The sequence below is a fragment of the Paralichthys olivaceus genome, chromosome 17, assembly GCF_024713975.1.
Source record: "Paralichthys olivaceus isolate ysfri-2021 chromosome 17, ASM2471397v2, whole genome shotgun sequence".
Lineage (NCBI taxonomy): Eukaryota > Metazoa > Chordata > Actinopteri > Pleuronectiformes > Paralichthyidae > Paralichthys > Paralichthys olivaceus.
Window position 1 is genome coordinate 15,450,338 of NC_091109.1, and position 15,247 is coordinate 15,465,584.

General features: G+C 41.8%; 1 protein-coding gene across 1 annotated transcript in view; it reads right to left on the reverse strand.

Annotated features, from left to right (window-relative positions):
- Window positions 1–15,247, reverse strand: part of cubn (cubilin (intrinsic factor-cobalamin receptor)) — an 80,799-nt gene that overhangs the window by 54,359 nt on the left and 11,193 nt on the right. The window contains exons 9-20 of the mRNA XM_069512874.1: window positions 15,049–15,180; window positions 14,647–14,742; window positions 13,639–13,763; window positions 12,914–13,106; window positions 11,487–11,605; window positions 10,544–10,778; window positions 9,462–9,643; window positions 8,934–9,096; window positions 8,512–8,702; window positions 3,233–3,389; window positions 2,787–2,962; window positions 1,641–1,806 (exon numbers count right to left, since the gene is read on the reverse strand). Coding sequence (XP_069368975.1) covers window positions 1,641–1,806; window positions 2,787–2,962; window positions 3,233–3,389; window positions 8,512–8,702; window positions 8,934–9,096; window positions 9,462–9,643; window positions 10,544–10,778; window positions 11,487–11,605; window positions 12,914–13,106; window positions 13,639–13,763; window positions 14,647–14,742; window positions 15,049–15,180 — 1,935 coding nt within the window. The remainder of the gene's footprint in view (window positions 1–1,640; window positions 1,807–2,786; window positions 2,963–3,232; window positions 3,390–8,511; window positions 8,703–8,933; window positions 9,097–9,461; window positions 9,644–10,543; window positions 10,779–11,486; window positions 11,606–12,913; window positions 13,107–13,638; window positions 13,764–14,646; window positions 14,743–15,048; window positions 15,181–15,247) is intronic.

A 15,247-nucleotide genomic window follows, 5' to 3' on the forward strand; every position in this document is an offset into this window, starting at 1 on the left:
GCAATTCAGGCATACTAACACTGTGGTTGTCCACAAACAATAATTGGACAGAGCTATGTGTACAACAAATTTAATGTTAGAAGTGCTTATAAACAGTAAAAACTACAGCTTTCACTATTGTTGATACACGGTGCAGCCATTTTGGATTTCAAAGTTGGGCTTGGTGAGGTTCCTCCGACTTGAGGGGGCATTCAAGTTGCAACTTGCAGCTCAAAATTACAGACCTCCGAGGTGTAATGGAATGCGGCATTGAAGAGAATGGAGCAGACCTGACACAATCCCCTTCAAGACCCCTTGCCAGCTCCCACCCATGATCTCCACCTTTGACCTGTGACATTCCACACTTGCCCACCTTAGTGCCCCTTCTGCAAAAATGGCACTTCTTACCCACTTCTCCTGGAGAGGGATGTTAACAAGCTCCTCAAGGGATATAAGCCCCAAATGCAGGGGACAGACGCAAAAATTAAAAAACAAATATATCCCGGTGATAAGGGATGTATTACAAATAGGAGACACCAATGATGTCAAAAGAGTTTTTGGTAACAAGAGCTGATGATGGTGTCAGGGTACTGTAAACATGATCATGTGATCTCCACAGTAGAATTCATATGTTTCTTCCGTCCTCTGCCTCTGAAAAAAGATAGTGTCCCTTATGGAGTACTGAGAAGAACTTAGGAATTTCATTTTAAAGGAACAGGAAGTAATAGTTGTTGGCACTTTAGTGTTGTGAACAAAGCAGGGTTCACAAATAAAATAGATGCTGAACTTTAAACTTTAAAAGTTTGTCTTCTTATTGCATAACTTTGGTTAGCAACTACAGAGACCAGGCTTCGATGAGGTAAAGTCATATGAAAGCTGAAAGAATGAAGTTGCAATTTGGACCAGAGTCACGAGCTTCGCAAAGACAAACAAGCGCTTGCTGTGGTCTTGGCACTTTTCGGGTAAGCAAGTCTTCTAATCAGGTACTACATACTGTTTATGGGTAAGACTCCAAAAATAAAAAATCTTCGGATATGTAATTGAAGACGGAGCTTCATTACAAATAACTATTATCCAATCTTATATGTCCACTGCAAGCTTTTACACAGATCTAATTGGGAATGTTGCTGAGTGTAGCATTTTATACAGTACTTTGGTGTTTATTTAGACTAGAAGATCATCATTAGAGATTATTAATTACAAAATTATTAAAATGAATTATATAAGGATAAGAGGGTTAGACCCCCCCCTTTCCTACTGTCCTCATGGCAGAGTATGCATGGGCAAGAAACTGCAACCAAAATTGTCCTTGATGGTTGTGATAGAGAAGCACTATATATAGAAGCACTGTATGAATTTGACTTGTAGTGTTAATGACTTGTGGTTAAGACTAGAAAAGTATTAGTATAAGTAATATAAATGCAGATGCAAATTAACAATTTGATTTAAATTTAACTTATAATGTATTTCCTTTGTCTGAGGCTTGTGCTTCTTGCTGAGATGCTAAGAAGTCATTTTAAAAGCCAAACAGTAAATGTTTCATGTCACACAACAGTTTGGTACCACCTTTACAAATAACATCTATGCTGATACACAAATTGTTTTTTCTAACCTAGGGCAGTCAGTCTGAAATTGTTGCAAAATGTTGACATTATTCTCACCCTGCAAGGCAGAGCTATAGGCTGCTTCAAAGCCATGGTTGCTGACAGACGAGTCAGTCTTGAATTTGATATACATAGATCTCTGAGATGACTGGAGCCTGGGGGGAATCTCAACACCACAGAATGTCCCCAGCAGAGGAGAGCTAGATGTGGAACCGTCTCTCACCTGGAAGACAGAATAAAAAAGCTTCATTACAAATGATCTTCTTTTCTGAAGAACACTGTTATGTGCTGTGTTGTGTTTTATCTTTGCTCTCTCTCTCCTCTCTCTCCCCAGTGTCCATTCAGGTGCCACCCTTTTCCCTGCAGCTGCAGTGTGTGAGTCTACACAGCTGGGCTCAATCACCAATCAAGGCCATGGCGGTTAAGAGGCAGAGAGAAGCAGACAGCCAGACCCAGTGGGCCGAGTGGCAGCATTCGAGCTGTGTGCGTATTGTGGAGTTCTCCTCTGTTTAAACTGGGTGTGCTGGTGTTGGTAGCGTGACCATTTATTATGCTAAGGTTGTGGTTTTGAGTTTGATTGTTACTGCTGCTAGTCATAGTAGTGTGTATAAGAGAGAGGATGATGAATGTAGGTTTTACATTCTGCAATTACAGTGTCCGCATTGTCTATTGTCCTTTTGCATTGTCCTTTTGCTACACAGTGCCCTGAGAGCAGGCTCTGTATTCAAGACTGTAAGCCAGTCAGGGTCAGACAATTTGGGATTTAGTCTTCTGGTTTGGTCGAACTCACTTCCTTTTGAATCATACTCACACAGAGGGTAGTGTGTAAGACTATAGTGGTGTGCATGTGAGAGTATGATGGTGCATGTATGACAGTATAATAGTGTGTGACAGTATGATGGTGCATGTATGACAGTATAATAGTGTGTGTGAGAGTATGATGGTGCGTGTATGACAGTATAGTAGCGTGTGTAGGAGAGTATAGTAAATATGGATTATTTCTCATAGGGCCTCTCATAAAAAGCAACATCTTTTTTACTTACGTAGTTTCATCATAACAATTACCACCATTTGAAAACACCACAGAATACACATGAATCATAATAAAGGGAAGGGGAACAAGGGTGTCAATATTATTTGTTATTTAATAAGAAAAAATTGAATGTCCAACAGATAGTCTGAATTTTTTTCACATGTATTTACCTCAACAAAGTCAAAACGACAAGACCCTCCCTCAACGTCAAATGCCAGGAAATTGAGGGTGACCACATTGCCCTCTGGCTGGTTGATGACCCACTCACAGACCTTGTTGTGGGGATAGGCACTGGGGTGGTACGGAGAGCGTAACTGCCCAGTCCCAGACAAAGTACCACCACAAGCTGGGGAGAGGGAGGATTCATGGAATAGATGGAATAGACAAAGCTTAAACTATGTGGATTCACGTCAGTGCTTGGGCCTTTGATGTTTCCTTTATTGTGCTTTACTTGTGCTCCTACTGTTTCAAGCATTTACTACAGAAATAAACAGTGAATGGTGAACATACTACTGATTAACCACTTTTGGTATTAATATATTCCACAAAGCATACCAGGAGCAATTTGCATATAGGCATAATGTCATATCAGGTATATAAATGTGTGAAATCTCACCAACGGTATAGACAGCCCTGAAACCAGCTCGGCTGACTGAACTGTCAGACCTGAAGCGAATCCACAGAAAATTGGAGGATGAGACCATGGCAGCGGGCAGGGAGCTCCCACAGTACCTCCCTATCAGAGGATCAGTCTCAAACCTGCCATCACGAACCTGGGAAGAAAAAGGGATGAAGGAGAAGGATTGTTAGCAGGCAGAATTTATTTCATCAATGAAACAATGGCTGTTGCCTGGCCTGGGCATTTGAGACCAGATATGAGGAAAAGCTGTATGCAATACAGTTAATGCACTTTGCATTGTACTGTAGCCAGCTAAACTGTTTAACTGTTTAGATTATGTCGGATCATGTCATATCAGCAGCTAAGTAACCACAGCTTCCATATAACAAAACTCAAGGCTACAAGTTGAGCTGAGTTAGCTAATTCAGGGGAGAATATAGATCAAACTAGAAAAAGTGAATGTGAATAATTTATATGCATCACACACCAATGGTAAACCATCAGTGGCAATGTAATCTACTGATTAATGCCAATTCTGCTGATGTGATTTTTATATCAATAGATGATGATATTGCTGGGCTTGTTTTGAACATTAGATAGATAGATAGATTACTTTATTCATCCCCGGAGGGAAATTAAGTCATCATAGCAGCTCGTATATCAGAACACAACAAAACACAATACAATAGAACAAAACAAAACATTGAGGTAAAAAGAACAAAAACAGAAACACAAGATGAATAGGCAGACAAGTAGTGCAGTGGCAATATGATGGTAATAGTACTGATGATATGATGGTAATGTTATTGTTAGACAGTATATAAAAATAGTAGTACAGTATATATATATATATATATATATATATATAGTATACAATATAACATAATATATATTTATATAGATAGTAATTATACCAATATAATAGCAGTATATAGTAATAATGGCAGCAACAGTATATATAATAATAATAATAGTAATAGTAGTAGTGATAATATAATAATAATAACATGTACACATGTATAAATATGTGTATATAGACTTATATATACAAAGAATATACAGAGAATATACAGAGTATGATATAATATGATATGATATATAGTATATAGTAGGGTATAAATATAAGTACTTGACTATACAATATACTATTAGTGTAAGAATATGTAGACAGAGTGTGCAAAAAGACAATATTATTGTATAAAATGGTCTGTCATATCAAAATGGTTTAAATTAACACATACGTATCACAGAAGTAAATGTTCCAGTATATGGGGCGTAGTGTAGTACAGGGTACATGGTGCAAGGGTGACAGGTATATTAGTGCAGTTCTGTGATGGTGGCTCTGACAGAGGTAGATGAGTTATATAGTCTTATTGCGGTTGGAATGAACGATTTCCTGTATCGAGCAGCGGGGTTGGATGAGCCTGTGGCTGAAGCTGCTCTTTAGTTTGTCCAATGTTTTGTGGAGGGGGTGAGAGGGATTGTCCATGATTGCCAGCAGTTTTGCCAGCATCCTGTTCTCCACCACCTCCTCCAGGGTGACAAGCTTAGAGCCAACCACAGACTCGGCTTCCCTGATGATTTTGTTCAGTCTGTTGGCGTCCTTTGCCTTGATGCCCGCACCCCAGGACACCACAGCAAAGAAGATGGTGCTCGCCACAACAGACTGATAGAACATCTGCAGCATCTTGTTGCAGACATTGAAGGACCCGAGCCTCCTCAGGAAGTAAAGCCGGCTCAGGCCCGTCTTGTAGACGGCCTCTGAGTGGGTGGACCAGTCCAGTTTATTGTCCAGTGTGATACCCAGGTACTTGTAAGCAGGTACCACCTCCACATCCGTCCCACCGATGCAGACAGGAGAGGGCAGGGGCTTGTTCCTCCTGAAATCCACCACCATCTCCTTCGTCTTCTCCACGTTGAGCTGCAGGCGGTTCTCCCCACACCACTTCACAAAGCGGTCGACCAGGTCCCTGTACTCAGCCTCCCCCCCGCCCTCAACACACCCCACAATGACCGTGTCATCAGAGAACTTCTGCAGATGACACGACTCAGTGCAGTGCTTAAAGTCAGCAGTGTATGTGGTGAAGAGGAAGGGGGACAGAACAGTTCCCTGGGGGGCCCCGATGTTACTGATCAGACGATCAGACACACAGTTCTGTAATCTCACAAACTGTGGTCTGCCCGTCAGATAGTCATCGACCCAAGTGATGAGGGGAGCACTCACCCGCGTGCCCTCCAGTTTGGCCTTCAGCAGTCTGGGTTGGATGGTGTTGAAGGCGCTGGAGAAATCGAAAAACATGATCCGGACTGAGGTGTTGGGTCTGTCCAGGGAGGAGTAGGCCTTCTGCAGCAGGTAGATGATTGCATCATCAACCCCAACATGGGGCTGATATGCAAACTGCAGGGGGTCTTGTGATGGGCACACCAGGGGTCTGAGGTGTGCCAATACCAGTCTCTCCATGACCTTCATGATATGAGAGGTCAGTGCCACCGGCCTGTAGTCCTCCAGTGCAGCAGGACGTCCTTTTTTGGGCACTGGGACCAGGCAGGATGTTTTCCAGAGCACTGGCACTCTCTGAAGGTGTAGGCTCAGGTTGAAGAGGTGCTGGAGAACTCCACAGAGCTGGCTGGAACATGCCTTCAGCACACGAGGGCTGATGCGGTCCGGTCCAGCAGCTTTCCTCTGTTTGAGCCTCTCCAGCTCTCTCCTCACCTGGCTGGCTGTGATGTGTAGTCCAGACTGGAGGGTAGGGGATGTCAGTGGTGAGTTTGAGGGTGGTGCAAAGAGGTGTGTGTTGCAGGAGGTGGTGGTGGTGGGGGGCTGTTGGTGATGTGAGGATGTCCTGGGGGATTGGAAGTGTGAAAAAGTCTGTGGTGAAAGCCAGCGGAGGGGTGGGGGGAGATGGTGACGGGTGTGGTGTGGGGCAGAGGGTGATGGGGGGAGGTGGGGGGTTGTTGCTCGGAGAAGCAGTAGAGGCAGTCGTAGAGGCAGTGGAGGGTCCGCTGGGGGTGGGGGGGTTGTTGTTGAACCTATTGAAGAACGTGTTCAGCTCGTTCGCACGTCGTTCATTCCCAGCTGCTCCCTCACCTCTCCTCTGGAAGCCGGTGATCTCCTTCATCCCACTCCAGACGTCTCTGCTATTGTTGTCCTCCAGTTTGTGCTCCAGTTTTCTTCTGTAGTTGTCCTTGCTCTCCCTGATGCTGTGCTTTAGCTCCCTTTGTACCCGTTTGAGTTCTGCTCTGTCCCGTGATCTAAAGGCCCTCTTCTTCTCGTTGAGAAGGGCCTTCAGGTCGCTTGTTACCCACGGTTTGTTATTTGGGTAACAGCGGACCTCTTTAGTGGAGATGGTGTTGTCTATGCAGAACCCAATGTACTCAGAGACACAGTCAGTCATGCCATCAATGTCCTCACCATGTGGCTCATACAGAGCATCCCAGTCTGTGGCCTCCAGCGCTCCACGCAGTGTTTCCATGGCCTCAGGAGTCCATTTCCTCACTGTCCTCACTTTGACTGGGTGCTGCTGAACCACAGGCTTGTATGATGGTGAGAGCAGGACTAGGTTGTGGTCTGACCTGCCCAGTGGTGGCAGGGCAGTGGAGCTGTAGGCATCCTTAACATTTACATACAGCAGGTCCAAAGTCTTATTGTCACGGGTGGCACATTTTACAAACTGGAAGAATGTTGGGAGTGTGAATGAGAGGGAAGCATGGTTAAAGTCACCTGTGATGACGATGAAGGCCCCGGGGTGTTGTGTCTGTAATCCTGCAGTCACAGTGTGGATGACGTCACACGCTGCTTCTGCGTTCCCAGATGGAGGAATATAAACAGTGATGGCGAAAACACTGGTAAACTCCCTCGGCAAATAATATGGACGAAGTCCGACTGCGACGAGCTCGATGTCCGGGTTGCATACACGCTGTTTAACGGTGACGTACCCGGGGTGACACCACCTGTTGTTCACGAGCACGGCCAGACCCCCTCCTTTCTTCTTGCCGGTCGCGGTGGTGTCTCTGTCGGCTCGAACCGTCTGGAAGCCGGGAATGGTGACGTTGGAGTCCGGTATCTGCTCGTGCAGCCACGTTTCCGTGAGACACACAATACTGGACTCCCTGTACTCCCTCTGTGTTCTGATGAGCGCTTCCAGTTCGTCCACTTTATTTGTCAGCGACCTCACGTTTCCAGTGATGACTGCAGGGATGAAGTGCTTAAACTTCCTCTTCACCCTCCTCCGTTTAAGCCCCGCTCTGCAGCCCCGCCGTCTCTTCTTTAGCTCCTCCGGGATGGTGGGTCTCTGTCCGGCCAAGAGGGTGGTGTGCCTCAGGGCCATCAGCTGGTCGCGGGTGTAAACAATGCCGGCGTGTGTTGCAGGCATGCTTCCAGTGATCCGAAGAGACCGAAGTGCGGTTAAAAGTAATAAAAAGTGTCCAATCAGTTGCAAAAGCATCTCGTCATTGTGCGGTACGAAGATGCACAGAGCAGTGCAAAAATAAATATAAAAAACAAACAGCAAACGTAATAAAAACACAAAAGACCGACAGTAATACACGGAGCTGCTACAACAGGCTCCCGTTAGTACGGTGCCAATATTTAAGTGTCGGTCGACTCACGAAAGGGTGCATTGTCCTTTCGTGAGTGTTTTTATTTTTATATGCTGACTGAGGAGAACAGTATCTTGCTCCTATGTATGCCAAGTGTGTAACAACTAGGAAGTGACAGTACACTTGATTCTAATTCTACTCCAGACATCACAAAGTTACCCCTGTAGTTTCCATGAAAAGCCAGTAATTATGGTACAGGCCTCAGGTTCAGTTCATGATAACAGATCAAAACCTGGCAACAGCCCCACTACAGATCAATCTGATCATTGGAAAACCAGAGTCAACATTCTACAGGATCATGAGAAGGATAAAGGAGTTTTATGTAAAGTGATGAATAAAAAAGAGAAACAGATACTGTTATAGTTGAGTGGAAAAAAATGCTTCTACAGACGTTTCATGTATCCACTGCTTTTAAAAGAGAGCTTCTGATAAAACATTGTGCAACATTGCTCCCCCACTATCCCACTCTCCTCCTCATAATAGAAGTGAATAGATTGTGAAAACAGATGTTTACAGAGGTATCCCTTGATAAAATTTACATTGTCACAATGTGTAAAATTAAATATTTGAGTCTTATATCATGTAAGTTCACATTTTTTTAAAATGTATTTGACAAAGCAAAATAGTTGTATCTAAATGTTTACTTAACTTGATTGTAACTCTAAAACATATCCTACCTCCACATAGTCAAAAGCACATCCACTGTGACTCTCCAGATTCATGTGAGTGAAGTTGAGGGCCACCCTCTCACCAACTGGCAATCTTATCAAATAGACACACTGGCGGTTATGGGCATAGTCGTTTGGCCAGTTGGGGGAGATGATGATGCCCTCACTGTCAGTGAAGGTACCACCACATCCAGGGTCACCTAAGAACACACACCATGATGAGCTATTTCTAGCTTCTAGTTCTATTACTTATGCAGCTCAATACATAAAGCAGGGCTGTATAGCTAAAAAAAATGTGCATACAGACAGCATACAGTTGAGGGGATAGTCATCTCCCTTATGAGCCAAAGAAAGTAATATTTCATACAAATATTGCCCATTTCAGGGCTTTTAGAAATGTATTGTAATTTTTAGGATGCACGCTTTCTTACTTGGTGATGTTGTGTATGTGATGTGGAAGCCTCTGTCAGAGACAGTGAAGTCAGAGTGGAAGTGGATCCATGCAGTTGGACCTGTTGTCTGCAGGGGTGGAGGTGATGCAGTACTGCAATATTTCCCCAAAACTGGGTCTTCAGGTAGAAGACCATCCCGAATCTACAATGTTTAACCACAATAAGACAGTAAATAATATAGACAATAATAACAATAAGGCAATAAATAGAACATCTGCAGGAAGTTGTAGCCTACATTAGGCTTTTTGTATGGACTGGGGTCATTTGATCAGGTTGGGGATAGGGTAGACAGTGCACAAGCCTGACAAAACAGCAAACAGTACTAGCAGTCATATAAAACAACAGTGACAGTGTTTCAGTACTCAACACTAAGCCACCTTCTCATAGACCTTCTCTGAGGAAATATGGTAAGAACTTGAACTAATGTTATCTATTTTATTCTTGGTGATTTTAAAAATTGATTTTATTTTATTTAAAACGATATAGGGATATGGTAGTCTTTCTCACCTCTAAGAAGTCATAGTTGCAGTCAGGGTGATGCTCCAGACTGAGTGTCCCAAATGCAAAAGTAATTAGCTTATTGGGCTCCACTGTCACCGTCCAATAGCAGTCCCGGCTCGGTGGGTAGTTTCCAGGGTAACCAGGTGAGTTAATATTGCCATAGGGAGAAGTTAGTTCACCTCCACACACTAAGATGATAATGATATTTCAGGGAACAATTATTTCACATTTGATTCTAGAAAATCTTGGCAAGCTTCAACACTGTTAGGTTTATAGTGAGGCAGCAGAGTTGATTAATCTTGTCATTCTATAATTTGATCAGTTCTGGTCTTTGGTCACATAAACTGGTCCAAATCTGAGTTTCTGTTTCTTCTGAAATCACATGGAATCTGCATTGGGAACAAAAAGCTAAAATGTACAATCTTTTAAATCTTCCTCAAATCTCCAGCACTAAACTCATTTTGCTGTCAACTTTTTAAAATTGATAATTGAAAGGAGGAACAAATTTGTAAAATATAAGAAATACACCCCATTCTTTGGAACTCCTGGAGGGTATGCATTTTTTTTATGGAAAATCCATGGTTTCTATGTTTGTTTTTACCATGTTACTTAAAGACAGAGGATGTAATATTTTGTTATGCCCTATGAGATATTGGCTGTACAAATAAAATGTTATTGATTTGTTTGAATATGTTTTCTAAACTTTCTTGCTTTCTAAAACTTTATCATTATGTGAAGTGAAGTCTAAGCCTTCATCGACTAAAGGTTTGCACATGTTAAAACGTGTGCAAACCTGATGTCACATGCAAAAAAACATGAAAGCTGATTTACTAACAGTGCTCACTTAGTATTGTGTTCAGAAAAGCGGAAACAATTAATGCACGCAAAACACTAGTTTAAATACTACTGCCTCTACCATGTTTGCACCTGTTATCATTTGTGGAATTATTTTAAGTAGATCACCAACAAAACGCCCACCCAATTTAGCACACTTTATTTGGGATCTTAGTAGATCAGGCCCTTAGTGTAGGCATTTCAATCTTAATGATTACTTATTAATCAACCCAAAACAATTGGTACAACCTTACCTGGATCCTGAGACTGCCAAGTAACAGTGAAGCCACCAGCACTGACAGAGTGGTCAGAGCGAAACCAGAAATACAAGGAATTGTGGGAACTGAAGACCTCCTGTGGATTATTTTGGCCACAGTATTTGCCTATTATGTATGCGGAAGCACTGTCCCCATCATTAATCTGAAGGAAGTCAAAGATGCAGTTGGCACTACTCTCCAGATGAAAGAAAGGAAAGGTAATGCGCAGAATCTAAAAAAAGAGAGCACACAGAATAAGCATCAATGTCATACTTGGAAAATAATCACAAAATAATCAGAATCAATAATTCATATTTCTTTTTTTCAATTTCAGTGTGTTGTTTTGGTATTAGAGCAGACATTTTCAGCAAATTAAATCATAAGTACCCATTCATTACCTGTCTAGGGGCTTCATTTATAACCATTGTGTTAGCACAAAATGGGGTCTGAAAAAAGCACACACTCCTTCCCAGGCAAGAGCTGGGATCTTTACAAACAAACTTGACAGGAAGTCTGCAAACTGTGATCCATGTGTACAAACATTTGGAGTTGGGAAATAAGTAATGCAGACAGGAGGTGGTGGAAGGATGATACACTTTATCTTACAAAGTTTCTGCGGAGAGCACATGTATTTATTTAGCCTATAGCAAAATATATATATAGCTAAAGCTAAAAGGCCAGTATCATCTGATGATCAGAGAAAGGTGTCCAATGGGTTGATAATCTTGCTTTTATGAGGTCCTCCATAATTTACGGCCCTAATATTGTAGAGAGATACAGTACATAGTGAGACTGAAGGTTTATATTTTTTATAGAACTGCTACTGGTGAGTATTTTTTATCTGAGAAGCTCAAAACAACAAGTACACCTGTCAAGAGACAAAAGTAACAAATGACAGGCAAAGACAATTCCTGCATAAGTGGGAAAGAAAACAACAGACCTTATCTGGGTCAGTGCGGATCACCCAGGCACAGCTGACTTGGTGATCATATTCATCATGACCTGGAGTGTTGGGATAACTGAAGGAACCTGCAGGGCCAGTCAGGTATCCTCCACACTCTGGAACACACAGAACAAGTCAAGAGACATTAAACCTGTTACACACAGTGCACAAAGACTAAATTCAACAACACAAACACAACATTTTCATAACAACAATCACCCCATATAAATTCAACATCCCAATTTTGTGTTTCATATTATGTATCATATAGCTTTAAAGGATAAGTGTGTAGATTTTTATGAAAACTCAAAAGGTATTTAGTTTGTGCAGTCAGGACAATTGTAAAAAACATGGTGGCTTCCATAGAGGGGACCCCCTCCTGATATAAATATAATGTATTTAAATATTAAGGGGCAAAGGAAAGGGTAAAGAAACGACGATTTCTACAATTTAGATGAAACACACAACTGTGAACATTGCTATGATTATTTTCTATCCAATTTCTGCCAATAGATCCCTTTCACCTAAATCTTACACACTGGACCTTTAACTATATTTGTGTATTATAAAGAAAACCTTAACCCTATGAACCAGAAATCCTACACACTTTTACTCACTTAGCTGGTATCTTTTATGAAGTCATTTTATAGAATAAATGAATAAACTGTAAGAGTAAAAGACACTGATTGTTATAATTACAACCTGTCTCCCCTTTAATCTGTGTTCTTCTGTATATATGAGCTAATTATAGAGGCACTGCATGAATGTGTGAAAGCATTCACTATCTCTAGTCTGTACTTAACTTAGTTTTTTATCTATGGTCCATATGTGCCAGTCTCTCTGTCTCTGTTCTGCCCTGTTCAGCTTCTTTACCTTTTAGGATCCTCATCTCGTCGCCTGCCCTGCTCTCTCCCTCATTAACCCCACTAATTCTAAGATTCTGAGACTCTTTACTTGTTCTTCTTCTCCTCCACGTAAAACTGCCTGTGAGTCATCTGCATTTTTTGGATCCTAAAGTGAATCTTTATGACACTGGCAGTGTGTGGGACTTCAGGCTCCTCAGAATGGACCAAAAGAAGCTAATGGCATGTTCTTGTAGGCACAGAGCTTGTGAAGCACATATGCTTGCATTAGTGTAGGTGCATATGAGTGTGGGCCTGTTTATATAAAGCAGAGATTATATTATGATACATGATAAAATATTTAAGAATGGTGTCCCCCAGTCCTTAATCACAGTACCCAAATCTGTTCACCAGCCTATCTAGTACCTTCACTTCTTTCTCCCTTTGTATTTATTTTCTTCGCTTTTCCCCCACCTAACTCAAACCCATCCCTCTCTGCTTCTTCCCTCAACCTCTTAAACACCACACCATTATTTCATTTTCCCAGCCCCTGCATACAGGATCTTTTTGTCCTGGCAATACCTTGCTGTGAGGTCTGGCAGAGTGGGCCAGTCCATTGGGCAGTGCAAGCGCATGTGAATCCATTTGTGCCATCAGTGCAAGTTCCTCCATTTTGACAGGGATTGCTTGAGCATTCATTGATGTTCTGGTCACAGTTAGCTCCTTCCCAGCCCGAGTTGCAATTGCAGATGTAGCCAGGAGCCGAGGTGGTAGCCTGTGACAACATTACTACACCAGTCAGACATTCTTGAATTTAAGGGCGAGTATCTTTGACATAAAATGAAGCCAAGTCTCATTCAAACCATGAAAATGCTTTGTACATGTTTGTGTAAAAACTGCAGTATTTCCCTGTTCAGTTGATTAACAACTATGTATTACAACCAACAGTGATGAGAGTAATAGACAATGTGGTTACTCATCTTGGTCTTACCAAGTAAAGCTTCAGTTCATGTTTTATTCATGGCTTGTAAGGCTACACTTTATCCAAGAAGAGAAAAAACTGCTTGAAATCTGCCTAGTAGCAGGACAGTGTTTGTGGGAATCAAAAACAACATATAGAGTGAAAGTAATGCAGTTGCCTATTGATAATTGAAAAAAATAAGATATCTACTATATTCCAGGATAAACACAACATAGGCTTAATGAATTGTTGCCTTATCAATTAACATGATAACTGCAGATAAAGACAATATGGCCACTAAGAATCCCACATGTGCCTGAACAGACATAAATAGACACACACTCACCACACACTGTCCATTGACACAGGGGTTGTTGGTCTGACATGTGTTGCTGGTCTGGGTGCAACCTGTGGGTCCGTAACCATTGCCTGTGTAGCCTGGAGGACAGGTACATATCGGGAAGCTTGAACCTGGTAAATGTTGGAGAGTTGGGTGAGAAGAATACATGGTCACTACAACTATCATTCTTAAATCTTACTTATGTTAAAAATAAAAACGTTTTTTTATGTTCTCTCCTTGAACAAAGCAGAGCTAATGAATTTGTGAAAAACTGATCCATCCTGAAGAAACAAGGTACTTTACACACAATATTATTGGGCTGGGAAGGTCGACAGGGGATGACAATGTTCCTGTAGAGCAAAACAGTTTGCTGAATGGGTTGAGTCTGAATATGCTGAAGTATTCACAGTCACCTAGACCTATGGCAGACTTTGGACAGCCTTGTTAGACAGTGCTCTCTTACATCATCATCAAAACATCAAACGAGGGAATACATTTTAAGAACGATTATTTTGTGAACAAGAGATGATTTTTCCCCCCTTCAAGTGACTTGGTGTACTGTAGCTAAGGATGTTCAGTAGTTTTGTGTAACAGCTATTGCTCAGGATGCTAAAGTTGCCACAGCAACAGTCCATTTAGCTGAAAATAATTATATCTCAAAGAGAGCTCATACATCAGTCCCATTGAAATTCAGTAGATCCTGACTTTTAGTTGGACCTGTAAAAATTTGGACACACACATAAATCAGAGTCCCCTAAACATGCCTAACTGTTTTTTATCAAGATCCATGAATAATTTTCTTAGAAATAAACTAACATGTTGAAGAGTGCCCTATCACCCAATGATAAAATAAGTGAAGTGAATTTCTGCCGAATAGAAAATTTAAAAGAAAAACCTCAATAAATATCTATACTTTACACCATGCAAGAGAGAAAGGCAGGGTTGCCACACAAAAAATCTCAAGTAATATTTTCAATATTCATCTTAATGGTAGACATAAAATCTTTGTTTTACCCAGGTTGGAGGAGCATGTAGCCAATGGGTAACAGCCTCCATTGTTGGTGGCACAGATACTGGTCTGGGTGCATGTTGTCCCATCACCCTCGTAACCTGCATTGGAATGTGATAACAGAAATTATACAATAAACTGGCTACCACATTAGGTCAATTAATTCACTGAGAGAGGTTATTTTCTAAAACTTCACGTTTGTGTTAAAATATCCACCATCTACATACAGAGGACATTGTGACCAAAAGACACAATCATGAACTTGGTGACATTAGAGACCTCAAAAGGGGCCCAGGAGCTATCAGCATTAAGCATGGTTCATGGCAGTGAATCGTCTCTCACCCTCAGCTGAGTGTTTTCCAGAGTTCATAGAATTGTAGTTGCATTGCATTTTCTGCCTCTCATACCTTGAGGGCAGGAGCCACAGTGGAAGGATCCCATGGTGTTCAGGCATTGCACCATCGGAGTGGTGGAGCAGCCGCCATTATTGGTCAAACATTCATCCACATCCTGACAGCTGAAACCATTTCCTTGCCAGCCTGAGAAAATAGTAATTAAAACAAAAAACACTTGTTCAAGCTCTACATGAGACCATAAATTGCATCT